General features: G+C 36.4%; 3 protein-coding genes across 6 annotated transcripts in view; all 3 read left to right on the top strand.

Moving 5' to 3' along the window:
- LOC107656142 (aryl hydrocarbon receptor repressor-like) overlaps nucleotides 1–6590 on the top strand; it is a 17701-nt gene extending 11111 nt beyond the window's left edge. The window contains exons 4-9 of one of the 2 annotated variants that reach the window (XM_016443862.1): nucleotides 169–266; nucleotides 464–553; nucleotides 2034–2139; nucleotides 2376–2512; nucleotides 2683–2855; nucleotides 5134–6590. In XM_016443862.1, coding sequence (XP_016299348.1) covers nucleotides 169–266; nucleotides 464–553; nucleotides 2034–2139; nucleotides 2376–2512; nucleotides 2683–2855; nucleotides 5134–5986 — 1457 coding nt within the window. In that variant the 3' untranslated portion in view covers nucleotides 5987–6590. The remainder of the gene's footprint in view (nucleotides 1–168; nucleotides 267–463; nucleotides 554–2033; nucleotides 2140–2375; nucleotides 2513–2682; nucleotides 2856–5133) is intronic. The other variant, XM_016443863.1, reaches the window with a different exon arrangement.
- A 2539-nt stretch (nucleotides 6591–9129) lies between these two features.
- On the top strand, nucleotides 9130–13977 carry LOC107656132 (exocyst complex component 3-like). The gene is made up of 5 exons (XM_016443848.1): nucleotides 9130–9307; nucleotides 10214–10390; nucleotides 10476–10695; nucleotides 11519–11581; nucleotides 13970–13977. Exons 2-5 carry the CDS (start codon nucleotides 10247–10249, stop codon nucleotides 13975–13977), a joined length of 435 nt encoding a protein of 144 aa, XP_016299334.1. The 5' UTR covers nucleotides 9130–9307; nucleotides 10214–10246.
- LOC107656144 (exocyst complex component 3-like) overlaps nucleotides 12887–16416 on the top strand; it is a 14498-nt gene continuing 10968 nt past the window's right edge. For 2 of the 3 annotated variants that reach the window (XR_001630531.1, XM_016443864.1), the window contains exons 1-4: nucleotides 12887–13063; nucleotides 13970–14146; nucleotides 14232–14451; nucleotides 15275–15956. Coding sequence is in view for 2 of the 3 variants with exons in the window: in XM_016443864.1 (XP_016299350.1) it covers nucleotides 14003–14146; nucleotides 14232–14451; nucleotides 15275–15956 (1046 nt within the window). In the remaining variant the exon portion in view is untranslated. The remainder of the gene's footprint in view (nucleotides 13064–13969; nucleotides 14147–14231; nucleotides 14452–15274; nucleotides 15957–16416) is intronic. The other variant, XM_016443865.1, reaches the window with a different exon arrangement.

The raw sequence follows: 16416 nt of genomic DNA on the forward strand, positions 1-16416 counted from the left end.
AAAACAGTCTAATTTTCATTTTTGGGTGAACTAACCCTTTAAATGAGACAGAAGGGTTTCCTTTTAAAAATCTTTGTTTAAAAAAACGAGAACTTTGGTGCTTGTTATCTCATAATTAGATTCTGTCTTTATCGCCTTCTCTGTCTTTTGTGCACTTGTTCCTCACAGCGGTCCAAGAGAAAGAAAATCACAGCAGTGATGCCTTGACCTCGGCGCACAAGAAAGAAATCCTGCCCCATGTCATAGATAGTGATCTTCTCCTAAAGGTGACTGCTTTTCTGTGGGCTCATGACTGGAGTTTCCTTTACTACAGTTTAGAAATAGTTTCGTGTCAAAGAAAAAAATTTATAGATTTCCATGTGGTTAATTTAAATTCTTTGGCCCAGTCTACTGGAAAAAAATCTCTTTTTTGCACATACAATTTTAGTGACATGACTATTGACACATATTTCATATCTTGTAGTCTCTGCCTGGATTTGCGCTGATTGTGAGCTCGGATGGTGTTATTTTCTATGCATCATCCACCATCGTTGACTACCTGGGATTTCATCAGGTAACCCTTAAATGTGATCCTATAATCAACAAATACAACATGTATGAATAATTAAATGTTTATGATCTAAACATCCCGTAACTTTTTCAAATGCTCACATTTAATGAGTTTATTTTTCATATATATTTATAGAGGGAGAGAGGGTGGTATTTCACTGCACTGCAGTTATTGTAGTAGTATGTGTATTTAGCTTTTATGTGTGACAATCCAAACAAATAAAGTATAAATCCAGTATGTGACTCATTTTACCTTTTTAAACAGTTCTCAAATAAAATTCCTGTCTCATCAGAGAAATCTAAACAACAATCATGTGTGGTTGTATAAGAAATACTCACGCCATCTGCGGTTGACTGGAAAACACAGAAGGATGTCGTGTTAATGGCCTCTTCCACCATAATGTGTAAAAATAGTTATGTCTTTTCACCCCTCGGTTAATTTAAGACTTTCTCATAGCCTTCAAAGAGTCAGGCTTCCTCTGCAAACAAACCATCTCCTCCAAGAAGGAAATTTTGATTGGAAATTAAGATGACATAGGGGTGTGTTAGTCATGAAAGTGTGCTAAAAGTCTGGCTGGAAAATAAAGGAAAGGTTGAATATTTTAGGCAGAGTTTGTTGTTTATGAACAGCGAGTATGGTCATGTGGGCTGGTATTTCAGGCTTTTGTTTTGTTGTTCTTAAAGTGTAGAGACACGTCTGTCCGCATGCAAGCAGCCCTGGTGTCACGCAACAAACACATGGGGCTGTGAAAAAAAGGGATTTGTGGGTTCAAGCATACTGTGCATTATACATGAGATCACAGATCAAAGGAAATCAGTTTTTTATTTTTGTTTTGCATTTAAATTTTATTTATTAAATTAAATTAAGTAAATTGTAATTTTTTACTTTATACATTGCTTATTTTTAATTTGTCATCATTTTATTTTACTTTTTTATTTATTTAAAAAATATTTTATTTTACTTTTTAAAAATTATTTTACATTTGTTTTACTTGATTTTATTGGCTTTTATTAGATAGGATGATAATAACAGGGACATGACCTATGTTGAACTCAAACACGGGTTATTACAAGCACAACAGCTATTAATATGTCAGCTTTTAGTAATGCACTGCTCTGTGCCACGGCTCTGACATCTGAATGATTATTAATAGTAACCCGAAGCAAACGCACAATAATAATTGCATGGATTATGAACTCTCTGCCAGGAACCTCACACTCTAAAATACCTTTGAAAAAGGTTTTACCAGCAGTTAAAATGACAGAAAAGGCTCCACAATGAAATTTCGATCAGTCATGTTTCTAATGTGGTTTGATGTAAAACTGAATTAGACTTTATAGACTTCAGAGCAGTTGTTCACTGTACCCCATACAACTGTGTAGAGGTCAGTGCAGACAACATAAAACACACTGTTGCGAGAACTGGAGTGCTTCTGAAATAAACATGTACTGGTTTTATGTTGGTGTGTGATCTTTTCTGGCAGACGGACGTGATGCATCAAAAGGTCTTTGATTATATCCATGTGGAGGAGCGACAGGAGTTTCACAGGCAGCTCCACTGGGCGATGAACCCTGGCCAACAAGACACTGGTGTGTGTATATTTACCATTAACCCTATATAGCACACTGCATATGATTTCAGAAGACTGGGAATATATTGCACAAGTTGTATGGACTATTTTTATGATACTTTTTGGTGCTTTTGCATCTACTTTTAAGCTAATATGCTCCAGTCGTTATGATTGCATGGAAAAGATGCACACATCTGTCATTACACACTTAAGTCATCTGTTTCCGAACCCGTCTTGTTTTTGTGTGTGTTCTAGTAGATGAGGATGTTGTGATGGGTCATCTGTATATCGCTGAAGTGCCTGACGGCGTTCCTCCTGAACTGTCTCCGTTTCTCACACGGTGCTTCGTCGCTCGAGTCCGCTGCCTGCTGGACAGTACCTCCGGCTTCCTGGTCAGTCATGAAATCCTAGTGGTTTCATGATCTTTTTCAAACTCTGATCTGATGTATCTAATTAAGGTTGAGAAGCTCTAATTAGGAGACACAGACCTTCCCAAACGTACGTTTCCACACAGTATGTCGATTGAGATTGTCTTGTTTTGATTTGCTCTTGTGTCCTGTAGAACATGCAGTTTCAGGGCAGTCTGAAGTTCCTGCAGGGTCAGCAGAGGAAGACTGACTCTGGAGCTCTGCTGCCGCCTCAGCTCGCTCTGTTCTGTGTGGCTGTTCCTCTAGTCCTGCCCTCCATCATGGAGCTCAAGATGAAGAGTATGATGATGAAGAGCAAACACAAAAGGTGTGGCAGCAGATACACATTGTAGAGCCCGACCGATATATTGTTTAGCCGATATTATCGGCCGATATGAGACACCTATATTTGATCGTCACATTACATTGATTCTAATTCTTAGTTTTGCATGATGATATGATGAATGGATGGCTCATTTTTAACAGCAGATTCAGTGACGTTAGAGACTAGAGCTGATCTGCGCATTACGGCACGTGTCTGCGGCGCATTAAAGCCTGTGTTACGGCCACCGGAGCTGATCGCGGCTGGGCTGGTGTTTATACCGGCTGCGCCGCGGCCCAGGACTCATGCTTATCACATCGGTCACATCACATCGCGCGGCTCGCGTCCGGTGTATGTTGTCTACACTGGATGCAGTAAACTGATGCCTCGTTCTATTTATGACGTGCTGACACAAATTTCAAATGATTTTCAACTGTCACTTTATCGCGTCCTGTTGCGGCACAGACACGGTGTCAGCATAGTTTGTCAGTACAGTCAGTAACGTAGCAGATTGAAAAGTTAGTATCTTTTACTCTCACAATGAGCTTATCATATTCGTTTGATACAGTAGTAGGGCCCTATGATTTCCGCGATGCAGAAAACATGGACGGAATCGCGGAATCCAGTCATAAAAATTGAATTTACTGTATAACGCGGAATTTCATGGATATATATATATATATAGGCCTATATAGACTGTGTCTGTGAATATTAAACTGCAAAAAGACGATTTAAATACGAATGTTCTGCATGTTCATTTGATTACCAGAAAATACACAAGAAATACACAGAGTTTGTGTATAACATTTTTTTTTTATTATTATTTATTAATTTTAGATGTTTACATTTGGAAAAGCTGTGCTTCCTGCATAAACCTGCCCCTGTTGGTTTGGCAGTATCTTGCTTGCCCTACACAGTTACCTTGTTTCATTTCTTAATTCAAGTTATATATATTTTGTTCTATTTGTGTTAAGTTATTTATAATAAGTGAAGTGAAGTTTACTGTTAAGTGCACTGATGTCAGACTCATTTTGAATAATAAAGTTTGTTGTTAAATTGTTAAATACCCTGCCTCCATTACATAGGCCTATGTTTGTCACATCATTATAAGTGTTTGATCACCACATTTGAATTATCATTGCAAAAATTTGTTTATGTATATATATTCCGTTTATGTAGGCTATATACTGTATTCGATATACAGTACCTGTCCAAACTTTTGATTATACTGTACTATAATATAGCCTACACAAAGAATATCGGCCGATGTATCGGTCTTTTTTACTCCCTAATATCGGTATCGGCATCAGCCCCCAAAACACCCATATCGGTCGGGCTCTAACACATTCTGCCTGTCTATTCATCTGCATTTTTGCATAGAATTATGAAATTGAAAGTTACAAAAAGAATATTGCTTTTTTTTTTTCTGGAGACAGATTTTTGCAATATTTATTGGAAATTCAAAATAATTGCATGCAATTTAAATGCTCAAAAAATAACTGAAGACAACATAAGATCAACAGAAAACTTCATATAAAACTGGATATTAAACAAGAAAACTTGTAATTATTACATTTCAATGAAAGATTTTGTGAACACATTATTTAATGAACTGTGCACGGTATGTTTTTGGGGTTTAGGGTCAGAACAATTTTTTTATTTTTTTTTAAAGACATAATTTTATTCAGAAAGCATGCATTAAATTGACCAAAAGTGGCAATATAGACATTAATAATTATACAAAAATTTATATTTCAAATAAATGCTGTTCTTTTGAACTTTCTATTCTTCAAAGAGTCTTGGGGTGAAAAAAGCGTTTCCACAAAATATATTAAGCTGCACAATTGTTTTCAACATTGATAAGAAATGTTTTAACAGCAAATCAGCATATTAGAATGATTTCATAAGGATCATGTGACAATGAAGACTGGAGTAATGATGTACAGGAATAAATTACATTCTATAATATATATTTAAATAGAAAACAGTTATTTTAATTGTAATAATATTTCACAGTATTACTGCTTTACTGAATTTTTGATCAAATAAATGCAGTTTTACTGAGCATAAGAGACGACTTGCAAACATTTAAAAAATTTTACTGACCCCAAACTTTTGAAGGGTAGTGTACAGCTGTACTGTATGATTACCATGTTGATATACCATGGTATTTATGTACTATTTACTCAGTCATAGTAGTATTCAAAAACATTGTACACAAAGACAAAATGTGATTTGAGTGTAGAAATTGTATTTTAATCAGTTTAACTTGTACCATCTTCAGTGATGAAAGGCAACGAGTTTCCCATGGCTCGTTTGACAGTGAAGACATGCTACATCTTAACTGGACAAGCTCATCCGGTCATGACGGTTCGTGCTCATCCCTGACCAACAGGAAGTACAGAGGAGAGGGCTGCAAAACCCAAGACGAGCCGCTCAACTTCTGTGTTTCTAGACTGCAAGCTGTTGATCCTTCCTGGGATGCCCGCTGTCCTGTTGCCTTGCGCACGGGGCCCAATGAAAACAACCTGCCTGGAAGCGTCTATAAGCACAGCCATTCTGGAAAATCACGAATCGGATGCAATACAGAATTGCAGAAGCTTGAGAGTTATTGTGTCAACAGGAAGGCTGAGAGAAGGTACGTGCAGAATGAATGTTTTAACATGATTCCTGAAGTGGCCATTAAGACAGAAGCTTCAGACTCTGAGAACGGGTGTAACGTATACGGGACGCTTTGGCGCCCTGTATATGCACAGGTGAAATCCGAGGCTGAATATTATGACTATTGTGCCTCATATCAAAGAGGAAAAGCTGTCATCAGTCCTCCCATCAACGGACAACACAAGTATCTGTGTGCAGGAGTCAGCAGACCTCTTAAGTGTGTCCTGAACAAAGACATGAATCACTCTGACGCTCCTATCAGCAGTCAGGACGGATATGCATTTTCAAATGATCATAAAAGCTGCATGCAGCGTGATATCCGGCTGACTTGTGAGTCCAGGAATCACAATCTTGTGCACTCGATCAAACGAGAACCTCTGGATGTTAGTCAAGGGCATGTGCAACAACATATTACTTCAAATGGCACTATGAACACTGTTCTACACAAAGCAAACCCATATGTTTACATGCAGTAAACTCTGATCACATTAACATTGCTTTTTAATTGCAGTGCTTGAAGGTATATTAATATTCTTCCTTTTGTTCTCTACAAAATTCTGCAATTAATTCAGCCCAACTGATTAACGTACAAACTTTTTTGTAGATAGCTTTGGTATGTTCGAAATTTAAGATGAAATGTAAGATCTACCCACTGGAATAATGTCACTGCCATATTTGCATGATGAATTGTGATTTGTCACCTGAAATCAAGTCATGATGACAAAATAGTTCTAAAGAAGTTCTAAATTTTATTTTTTTTTTCCACAAAATTCTAAACATAAACTTACCTAAAATGTAGCTTGTTTGCTGCAAGCGCTGGTATTTCCCTCAGGACATAAACTAAAACTAGTTAGAAGTTATTTTAGACTATTTGAGACTGTTTAATCAAACACAAATACTCAGGTTCCTAGGTGTTTTGGAGATGTTGTTTTGTATTTTGTCTCTTTTGGGTACAGATTTTGGATTTATTGCGATCCAATGTGATATTAATGTGGAAAATATGTATACAGTCAAATAAAGATCATTTCCCATGTGAAAATGTATTTGTGTATAGCATTTTAGATTTTTCAAAGTACTTAAACATGCATTTGCTTCATAAATAAATACATTTGTCTTGATTCAACTGACCCCCGTTTTATATGAAGCTACAGTTAAAATCATATTAATATTTTTTTTTTTTACTTTTATTTATTTGTTTGTTTATTTTTATTGTGTGGGAAGTATACTTCATGAAGGAATTGTTCAAAGAATCCTGTTTGTAAATATATGCAGGTGGTTTTGACGTTATAGCTTGGGCTGTCATATCTCATATTTCACTACACAATTTTATGCTGAATTAGCCAGTAGATGGATCAGGGCCGTCACTAGTGAGGTGAAAGGTGGTGACGATTATAGGGGCCCACGGCTGAGGGGGGCCCCCAGGCGATCTCAACCGACTGGCTGAGGCCAGCCTAAAAAGACGCTCGGGACAGTTGACGGACCACTGCTGCGCATCGTCACGAAAGCTTATCATTTGCACTTATCATTTGCACGTGTTTTTAAGCCATGCCAATTTAAACATTCAAAAGAGTTTAAAGCATTCAAACACAAGACGTGGAAAAACTCAACTGAGTACTCGCGCGCTGTGTTCGGTGTGCACGCAGAGAGCCGTGTCTCACGGACAGCAACACCGAACCGAGCTCTCCTTCGTGTCCTCCTGCAACTGAACGAACAAATACAAATCGCAGTTTAAACATGCAAACAAAAAGATGTGAAAGAGCCCAATTCAGCACCCGCGAGCGGTGTTCTGTGCGCACAGGGCGCACACAGAGAGATGCGTCTCAAAGCGCTTAAACACCGAATGTACCTCTTCTTGCTCTTGTACTGACAAATACATACAAAATTATTTTTTTTGTCTACGTGCGTCTACGGGCGTGTCTACTCATGATGTGGAAGAGAGAGCATTCAGTGCACAGGACGGACATTAGCCGAGCCGAGCGACAGAAAGATGGAGATGGTGGATAAAAAACAAAAGAGGAAAACGTCTGCGGAACAAAAGAAGGCTTAAGGCAATAAGGCAAGAAGTAGGACCCGTGTAAATATCGGATCAGCTTTCCAGCGCTGGAGAGAACTCAAGGAGCGGAAGGCCTGCAATCAGACGCCGAGGTTGCTTTGTTTCTTCTCAATAGGTGAGTAACACCGTGTCTGCGCCGCAACAGCTAAAGTCTGTCTAGTACACTGGACATGACAAAGCAACCGTTGAAAATCATTTGAAATTTGTGTCAATACGTCATGAATAGAACGCAGCAGGAGTTTTCTGTCGGGGATTTGTCGTGTCGTGCCGCGCCACATCCAGTGTAGACCATAGATATGTTTATATATCTCTGGTGTAGACAGCATCACTGATTATAATGAGTTCTATAGTATTTTGTCGCGCCGCGCCACTCGTGTCCGGTGTAGACACGGTGTAACATTGGTTTTGCTTTGTTTCACAGAACTAATCGTTGCCTGGGTGATTTCAATTGGCTACCAGAAATAGCTTACCCCACCTTTAATCCAAGAAAATGAAAGAAAGAATATCAAGAATATCACTTGACAATTACTTTGTAGTTTTAACAAGAATTAATCCACAGTCAAACCAAGAATTATTCAGACACCAGATATAATTTTTGATATATTTTTTTACTAGTTGGTGCAGGACACTATAGTTCATTTATGTAAGTGAGTATAGCAAAATAAAGTAAACTGAAATATTATACCCCAAAATTCATCATACAGTGGACTATCAGTAAAATGTATAAAACATTTGGGACCAAAAATTATTCAGACACTTTGATCTGACCACGTTTTGCTTAAGTGTTTTTTCTTTAATTGCTAATGTAACATTGTTACACCACAGACTGATCAAAATTAAGCATTGCTTGGTAATTGGTCAACAAAGTATTGATAGCTGTGTAAATATTGTCATACTAACAGCTGTCTGAATTTTTTGTTGATTGTAATTCATTACATACCTTTCTATCAAAGTTATCTGACATCAAGATATCACAGTTTAACTCTTGAGTTCTTGTCATATTTTATAACCATTTTCTAAACTATAGCAAATAAACTGTGATAATGTGAGAAATGTTGAAGGTGTCTGAATAAATTTTGGTTTGACTGTATATTTAATTTTTAGAGTAAAGACTATGCAGTGCTATTTTACATTTGATTATTCGGTTTCTGTATCTGGACACCTACACACTTGAAAAAACTTAAACACTGTGTAAATGGCACAAATTACATAAATAGAACGAACATGCAAATTAAACTATTTCAAACAGGGCCCACTGGTACAACCTGCACTGGGGCCCCGCAAACCCCAGCTACGGCCCTGAGATGGATAGACATGTTTTATCTGTCCCAGTGTGTGTGTGTGTGTTATTATTTATAATATTTATTTCTTGTAGTGTGTCTCCACAGTTTCAAGCCGTTTCAGCACTGTGTATATGTACATGAGTTTTGTGTTACTCTTTTATTAATTTATAAATTATAATTAATTTTTTATTATTTATAGATATAGATATAGATATATAGGACCAACTGAAGATTACAGATTCACCGTGTTGTCCTTCATAATCATAGACTAGTCCGGTATCTGCGTAAAGCCTGCGCACGGTTGATGCTCTCGGCGTCATCTGACTGAGCGTTGGGCGACACCAGGAAGACGCAGCTGTTATGACAGTAAATAAAGAGAATAAACATTAAAAACATTCAAATAAAATATCAATGAGCAACTTATAACAACTCACAGCTCGCAAAACAAACACCAGGTCCGGGTGAGTACCTTCACATGACCTCGAGATTTGAACGATATATGTATGAAAAGCGCAGCCCTCTGAATGCTAATGTTGTTAGCCAGGTAGCATCTGTCAGTGTGGGCCTTTCGGCACAGAAACTCAGCGAGATATATGCGATTATTACAATAAATAAAACCGATTACAGTTTCATTTGATCTTTTTCCTAAACCATGCCTATTTTGAGCAGGTGTACGTATTTTTATTTGTTTGTGTTAGCTTAGTTACTGCATGTTTAACCAGCTGCAAACATAGGCAAATACAGATATGCAAATACTCAGATATATGAATGTATATCAAAAACACAAAACACACCAAATATTAAAATACTTAAGTACCTTTAACCTTTGCTGTTTATGTCATTTTGTTAAGATTTAACGTCTGCTGTTTGATTCACTTCAGTGTATTAGGAACAAAAATTAAAACCATAAAAAAAAAAAACGTTTTTGTTATTTGAAATAAAACAAACGTTAACTGAAATTAAATAAAGTGTAAAATATGTACAATTATTTTATTTCTTATTTTCATGTAGTTTAACTTGATGAATTTAACTAAAATGTAAATAAAAAATGAAATAAAAGCTATATAGACATGTTTTTTTTAAGCAGAAACTAATAAAAACAACAAAATTACTAAAACTTTAAATAAAATTGAAGCAGAATTAAAGCAGAGAACATAAAAATAAATAGTAATTCAAAATAGTAATAAAAAAGGTATTCTCTCAGTGGTACTAAAATAACGCTACAGTGCAATTAACCCTTGCTGTTTTGCATCAGTTTCAATCATTCTGACTGAGTACATTTATTTAGTCGGGTCATTCAGTATCTTTTGTCCTGCAGTTTGGGTCACTATCAGCACTTTTAACCCTTGCTGTTTTTTCCATTTCAGTACCTTGAACCCTGCCGTTTGGGATCGGTTACTATGGAGGAGACGAACAGAGAGGCTGTTGCCACGGCAGTGCAGAGGGTTGCTGGGATGCTGCAGCGCTCGGACCAGCTGGACAAAGTGGAGCAGTACAGACGGAGAGAGGCGCGCAAGAAAGCATCCGTGGAAGCCAGATTAAAGGTGACACTACTTGCATTGAACCATTTGTTGATCCGAGGAATGGTTTTACGAGTTCATTTAAACCAAGCCTTTTATCACTTTTTAGGCTGCTATTCAGTCTCAGCTGGATGGGGTACGAACAGGCCTCACGCAGCTCCATAACGCTCTGTGTGATGTGAAAGACATCCAGAACTCTCTGGCAGACGTCAGTAAAGACTGGAGGCAGAGCATCAACACCATAGAGAATCTGAAGGACGTGAAAGATGCTGTGGTTCAGCACAGTCAACTGGCTTCAGCTGTCGAGAACCTCAAAAACATTTTCTCAGGTGAGGCCGGATGCTGCTTGAGTTGAAGAAAACTGTGCACAATTCATTTACTCTAGTTGGGTCATTTATCATAGATTCTCAATTAAAATATAATTTGTTTTTCAATTAATTGCAGGTTCACAGGTTGTTTTTTTAGTCATTTAAAATATGTACTAATAAAAATAGCAATAATCATATTGTTATTACTTTCTTCCCAATATGTTTTTTTTTTCCTGTTGACATCACTTTTACAGTTTTTGGTATTTTTTCCCACAATTTATGTATGTAAATATGTGTGTATTTAGTAAGTTAATTTTTCAGACATATATATTCATTAGCTATTTTTCAGATGATTGAAAATTTACAGGTTGTTTTTTTGAATAGTATTTCAGTCATTTTTACTAATGTATTTATTCATTTAGTTAGTTAATTTTATAAAATATGTATTAGTTATTTGTCAGTTTATTGCACATTTAAATGTTGGTTTTCTCCAAATTTTAAACACATTTATTTAAACTGTTTATTAGCTATTTTTATGGCAATTGTACATTTACAGGTTGGTTTATTTAAACACATCTTTATATTGAGTTATGTACTTTTTTGATGCACATTCACGGATTGTTTTTCTCCCAACAATATTTTAGTATTTTTTACTACCATGTATGTATGTATTTATTTATTTACTATGTATTTCTTTCAAATATTTATGAGCAATTTTTCAGTTGATTGCACCTTGTGTTGTGGAAAATAATACATTTTTTGTCTTATAATTGATGCTAGGTGCTATATTGGTATGATTTGCATTTGTTGACACTGCACCCACATTTTGCTCCCTCCTCTACAGTACCTGAGATCGTACGAGAGACCCATGATCTGATCGAGCAGGGTGAGCTGCTTCAATTACTTTGTAGTTTTAACAAGAATTAATCCACAGTCAAACCAAAAATGATTCAGACACCAGATATAATTTTTGATCTTTTTTTACTAGTGGGTGAAGGACACTATAGTTCATTTATGTGAGTATAGCAAAATAAAGTAAACTGAAATATTATACCCCAAAATTCATCATACAGTGGACTATCAGTAAAATGTATAAAACATTTGGGACCAAAAATTATTCAGACACTTTGATCTGACCACGTTTTGCTTAAGTGTTTTTTCTTTAATTGCTAATGTAACATTGTTACACCACAGACTGATCAAAATTAAGCATTGCTTGGTAATTGGTCAACAAAGTATTGATAGCTGTGTAAATATTGTCATACTAACAGTTGTCTGAATTTTTTGTTGATTGTAATTCATTACATACCTTTCTATCAAAGTTATCTGACATCAAGATTATCACAGTTTAACTCTTGAGTTCTTGTCATATTTTATAACCATTTTCTAAACTATAGCAAATAAACTGTGATAATGTGAGAAATGTTGAAGGTGTCTGAATAAATTTTGGTTTGACTGTATATTTAATTTTTAGAGTAAAGACTATGCAGTGCTATTTTACATTTGATTATTCGGTTTCTGTATCTGAAATATTGTCATACTAACAGCTGTCTGAATTTTTTGTTGATTGTAATTCATTACATACCTTTCTATCAAAGTTATCTGACATCAAGATATCACAGTTTAACTCTTGAGTTCTTGTCATATTTTATAACCATTTTCTAAACTATAGCAAATAAACTGTGATAATGTGAGAAATGTTGAAGGTGTCTGAATAAATTTTGGTTTGACTGTATATTTAATTTTTAGAGTAAAGACTATGCAGTGCTATTTTACATTTGATTATTCGGTTTCTGTATCTGGACACCTACAGACCTGAAAACACTTAAACACTGTGTAAATGGCACAAATTAAATAAATAGAACGAACATGCAAATTAAACTATTTCAAACAGGGCCCACTGGTACAACCTGCACTGGGGCCCCGCAAACCCCAGCTACGGCCCTGAGATGGATAGACATGTTTTATCTGTCCCAGTGTGTGTGTGTGTGTTATTATTTATAATATTTATTTCTTGTAGTGTGTCTCCACAGTTTCAAGCCGTTTCAGCACTGTGTATATGTACATGAGTTTTGTGTTACTCTTTTATTAATTTATAAATTATAATTAATTTTTTATTATTTATAGATATAGATATAGATATATAGGACCAACTGAAGATTACAGATTCACCGTGTTGTCCTTCATAATCATAGACTAGTCCGGTATCTGCGTAAAGCCTGCGCACGGTTGATGCTCTCGGCGTCATCTGACTGAGCGTTGGGCGACACCAGGAAGACGCAGCTGTTATGACAGTAAATAAAGAGAATAAACATTAAAAACATTCAAATAAAATATCAATGAGCAACTTATAACAACTCACAGCTCGCAAAACAAACACCAGGTCCGGGTGAGTACCTTCACATGACCTCGAGATTTGAACGATATATGTATGAAAAGCGCAGCCCTCTGAATGCTAATGTTGTTAGCCAGGTAGCATCTGTCAGTGTGGGCCTTTCGGCACAGAAACTCAGCGAGATATATGCGATTATTACAATAAATAAAACCGATTACAGTTTCATTTGATCTTTTTCCTAAACCATGCCTATTTTGAGCAGGTGTACGTATTTTTATTTGTTTGTGTTAGCTTAGTTACTGCATGTTTAACCAGCTGCAAACATAGGCAAATACAGATATGCAAATACTCAGATATATGAATGTATATCAAAAACACAAAACACACCAAATATTAAAATACTTAAGTACCTTTAACCTTTGCTGTTTATGTCATTTTGTTAAGATTTAACGTCTGCTGTTTGATTCACTTCAGTGTATTAGGAACAAAAATTAAAACCATAAAAAAAAAAAACGTTTTTGTTATTTGAAATAAAACAAACGTTAACTGAAATTAAATAAAGTGTAAAATATGTACAATTATTTTATTTCTTATTTTCATGTAGTTTAACTTGATGAATTTAACTAAAATGTAAATAAAAAATGAAATAAAAGCTATATAGACATGTTTTTTTTAAGCAGAAACTAATAAAAACAACAAAATTACTAAAACTTTAAATAAAATTGAAGCAGAATTAAAGCAGAGAACATAAAAATAAATAGTAATTCAAAATAGTAATAAAAAAGGTATTCTCTCAGTGGTACTAAAATAACGCTACAGTGCAATTAACCCTTGCTGTTTTGCATCAGTTTCAATCATTCTGACTGAGTACATTTATTTAGTCGGGTCATTCAGTATCTTTTGTCCTGCAGTTTGGGTCACTATCAGCACTTTTAACCCTTGCTGTTTTTTCCATTTCAGTACCTTGAACCCTGCCGTTTGGGATCGGTTACTATGGAGGAGACGAACAGAGAGGCTGTTGCCACGGCAGTGCAGAGGGTTGCTGGGATGCTGCAGCGCTCTGACCAGCTGGACAAAGTGGAGCAGTACAGACGGAGAGAGGCGCGCAAGAAAGCATCCGTGGAAGCCAGATTAAAGGTGACACTACTTGCATTGAACCATTTGTTGATCCGAGGAATGGTTTTACGAGTTCATTTAAACCAAGCCTTTTATCACTTTTTAGGCTGCTATTCAGTCTCAGTTGGATGGGGTACGAACAGGCCTCACGCAGCTCCATAACGCTCTGTGTGATGTGAAAGACATCCAGAACTCTCTGGCAGACGTCAGTAAAGACTGGAGGCAGAGCATCAACACCATAGAGAATCTGAAGGACGTGAAAGATGCTGTGGTTCAGCACAGTCAACTGGCTTCAGCTGTCGAGAACCTCAAAAACATTTTCTCAGGTGAGGCCGGATGCTGCTTGAGTTGAAGAAAACTGTGCACAATTCATTTACTCTAGTTGGGTCATTTATCATAGATTCTCAATTAAAATATAATTTGTTTTTCAATTAATTGCAGGTTCACAGGTTGTTTTTTTAGTCATTTAAAATATGTACTAATAAAAATAGCAATAATCATATTGTTATTACTTTCTTCCCAATATGTTTTTTTTTTCCTGTTGACATCACTTTTACAGTTTTTGGTATTTTTTCCCACAATTTATGTATGTAAATATGTGTGTATTTAGTAAGTTAATTTTTCAGACATATATATTCATTAGCTATTTTTCAGATGATTGAAAATTTACAGGTTGTTTTTTTGAATAGTATTTCAGTCATTTTTACTAATGTATTTATTCATTTAGTTAGTTAATTTTATAAAATATGTATTAGTTATTTGTCAGTTTATTGCACATTTAAATGTTGGTTTTCTCCAAATTTTAAACACATTTATTTAAACTGTTTATTAGCTATTTTTATGGCAATTGTACATTTACAGGTTGGTTTATTTAAACACATCTTTATATTGAGTTATGTACTTTTTTGATGCACATTCACGGATTGTTTTTCTCCCAACAATATTTTAGTATTTTTTACTACCATGTATGTATGTATTTATTTATTTACTATGTATTTCTTTCAAATATTTATGAGCAATTTTTCAGTTGATTGCACCTTGTGTTGTGGAAAATAATACATTTTTTGTCTTATAATTGATGCTAGGTGCTATATTGGTATGATTTGCATTTGTTGACACTGCACCCACATTTTGCTCCCTCCTCTACAGTACCTGAGATCGTACGAGAGACCCATGATCTGATCGAGCAGGGTGAGCTGCTTCAAGCTCACCGCAAGCTAATGGACCTGGAGTGCTCCCGCGACGACCTCATGTACGAGCAGTACCGCATGGACAGCAAGAACGTCCATGACATGAACCTCATTCGTGGCTACTTCGGCCAGGTGCAGGGCCTGTCGGAGGAACTCTCCAAACAACTCTGGATGGTCCTCCAACGCGCCATGGTCACCGTCCGCCGCGACCCCACCATGCTGGTGTCTGTGGTCCGAATCATCGAGCGTGAAGAGAAGATCGACCGCAGGATGCTGGACCGTAAGAAGCAGACTGGGTTCATCCCACCCGGGAGGCCCAAATGCTGGAAAAATCGAATGAACGAAGTCCTAGAGGGCACCGTGAGTGCTCGCATCGAGAGCACGCAGTCAGAAACACGCGAGTCTGACAAGATGTGGCTGGTGAGGTTGCTGGAGATCACTAGGAAATACATCCTGGATGACCTGACCGTGGTGAAGAATCTGATGGTGCAGTGCTTCCCGCCACACTACAACACCTTCCAGGTGTTCTTAGACCTCTATCATAAATCAGTGTCGGCACGTGTGCAGGAACTCGCAGCTGAAGATCTGGAAGCCAATGAGATCGTGTCTCTTCTTACATGGGTCCTCAACACGTATAAAAGGTAAGATACAAGTGGACTGCATTTATCTTAAATGAAATAGGGATTTCTCAAGAAAACTGACAGATTGTTTTTATCAATATATATATATATATATATATATACACATTTACAGGTTGTTTTCCCCAACAATATTTTAGTAATTTTTACTAACAGGTAGCTGAAATTGACCGCACACTGGAAAAATCCAATCAGACCAAAAAAAGGTCTAGAAAAAATATAGTTTTTTATTTTCCATATGCAAAAGTGACAAAAGTGCAAGGTGTCTTAAAAACAGACCAAAGAGCAGACGCATCAGCCCATGCTTTCTTCAGTGCTCATGAGGCAAAAAAGCAACAACACACTTATAAAGGCACAATTGCAAATTGTTGACAGCTGATCTTAATCAATGAGGGATAATTGTCATGCCAACAATTTCCCTTTACAAAAAACATACAAGATCCATCTCTTCATTTAATCCAGT

The sequence above is a fragment of the Sinocyclocheilus anshuiensis genome, unplaced genomic scaffold (assembly GCF_001515605.1).
Source record: "Sinocyclocheilus anshuiensis isolate Anshui unplaced genomic scaffold, SAMN03320099.WGS_v1.1 scaffold1803, whole genome shotgun sequence".
NCBI classification, from domain to species: domain Eukaryota; kingdom Metazoa; phylum Chordata; class Actinopteri; order Cypriniformes; family Cyprinidae; genus Sinocyclocheilus; species Sinocyclocheilus anshuiensis.

What these genes read in the sequence shown, in the direction of transcription:
- LOC107656132 (XM_016443848.1), top strand. Translation starts at nt 10,247, where the DNA reads ATGGAGGAGACGAACAGAGAGGCTGTTGCCACGGCAGTGCAGAGGGTT. An exon ending in CCGTGGAAGCCAGATTAAAG is followed by an intron (nt 10,391 to 10,475) that starts GTGACACTACTT and finishes ATCACTTTTTAG; the next exon opens with GCTGCTATTCAGTCTCAGCT. An exon ending in CCTCAAAAACATTTTCTCAG is followed by an intron (nt 10,696 to 11,518) that starts GTGAGGCCGGAT and finishes CCTCCTCTACAG; the next exon opens with TACCTGAGATCGTACGAGAG.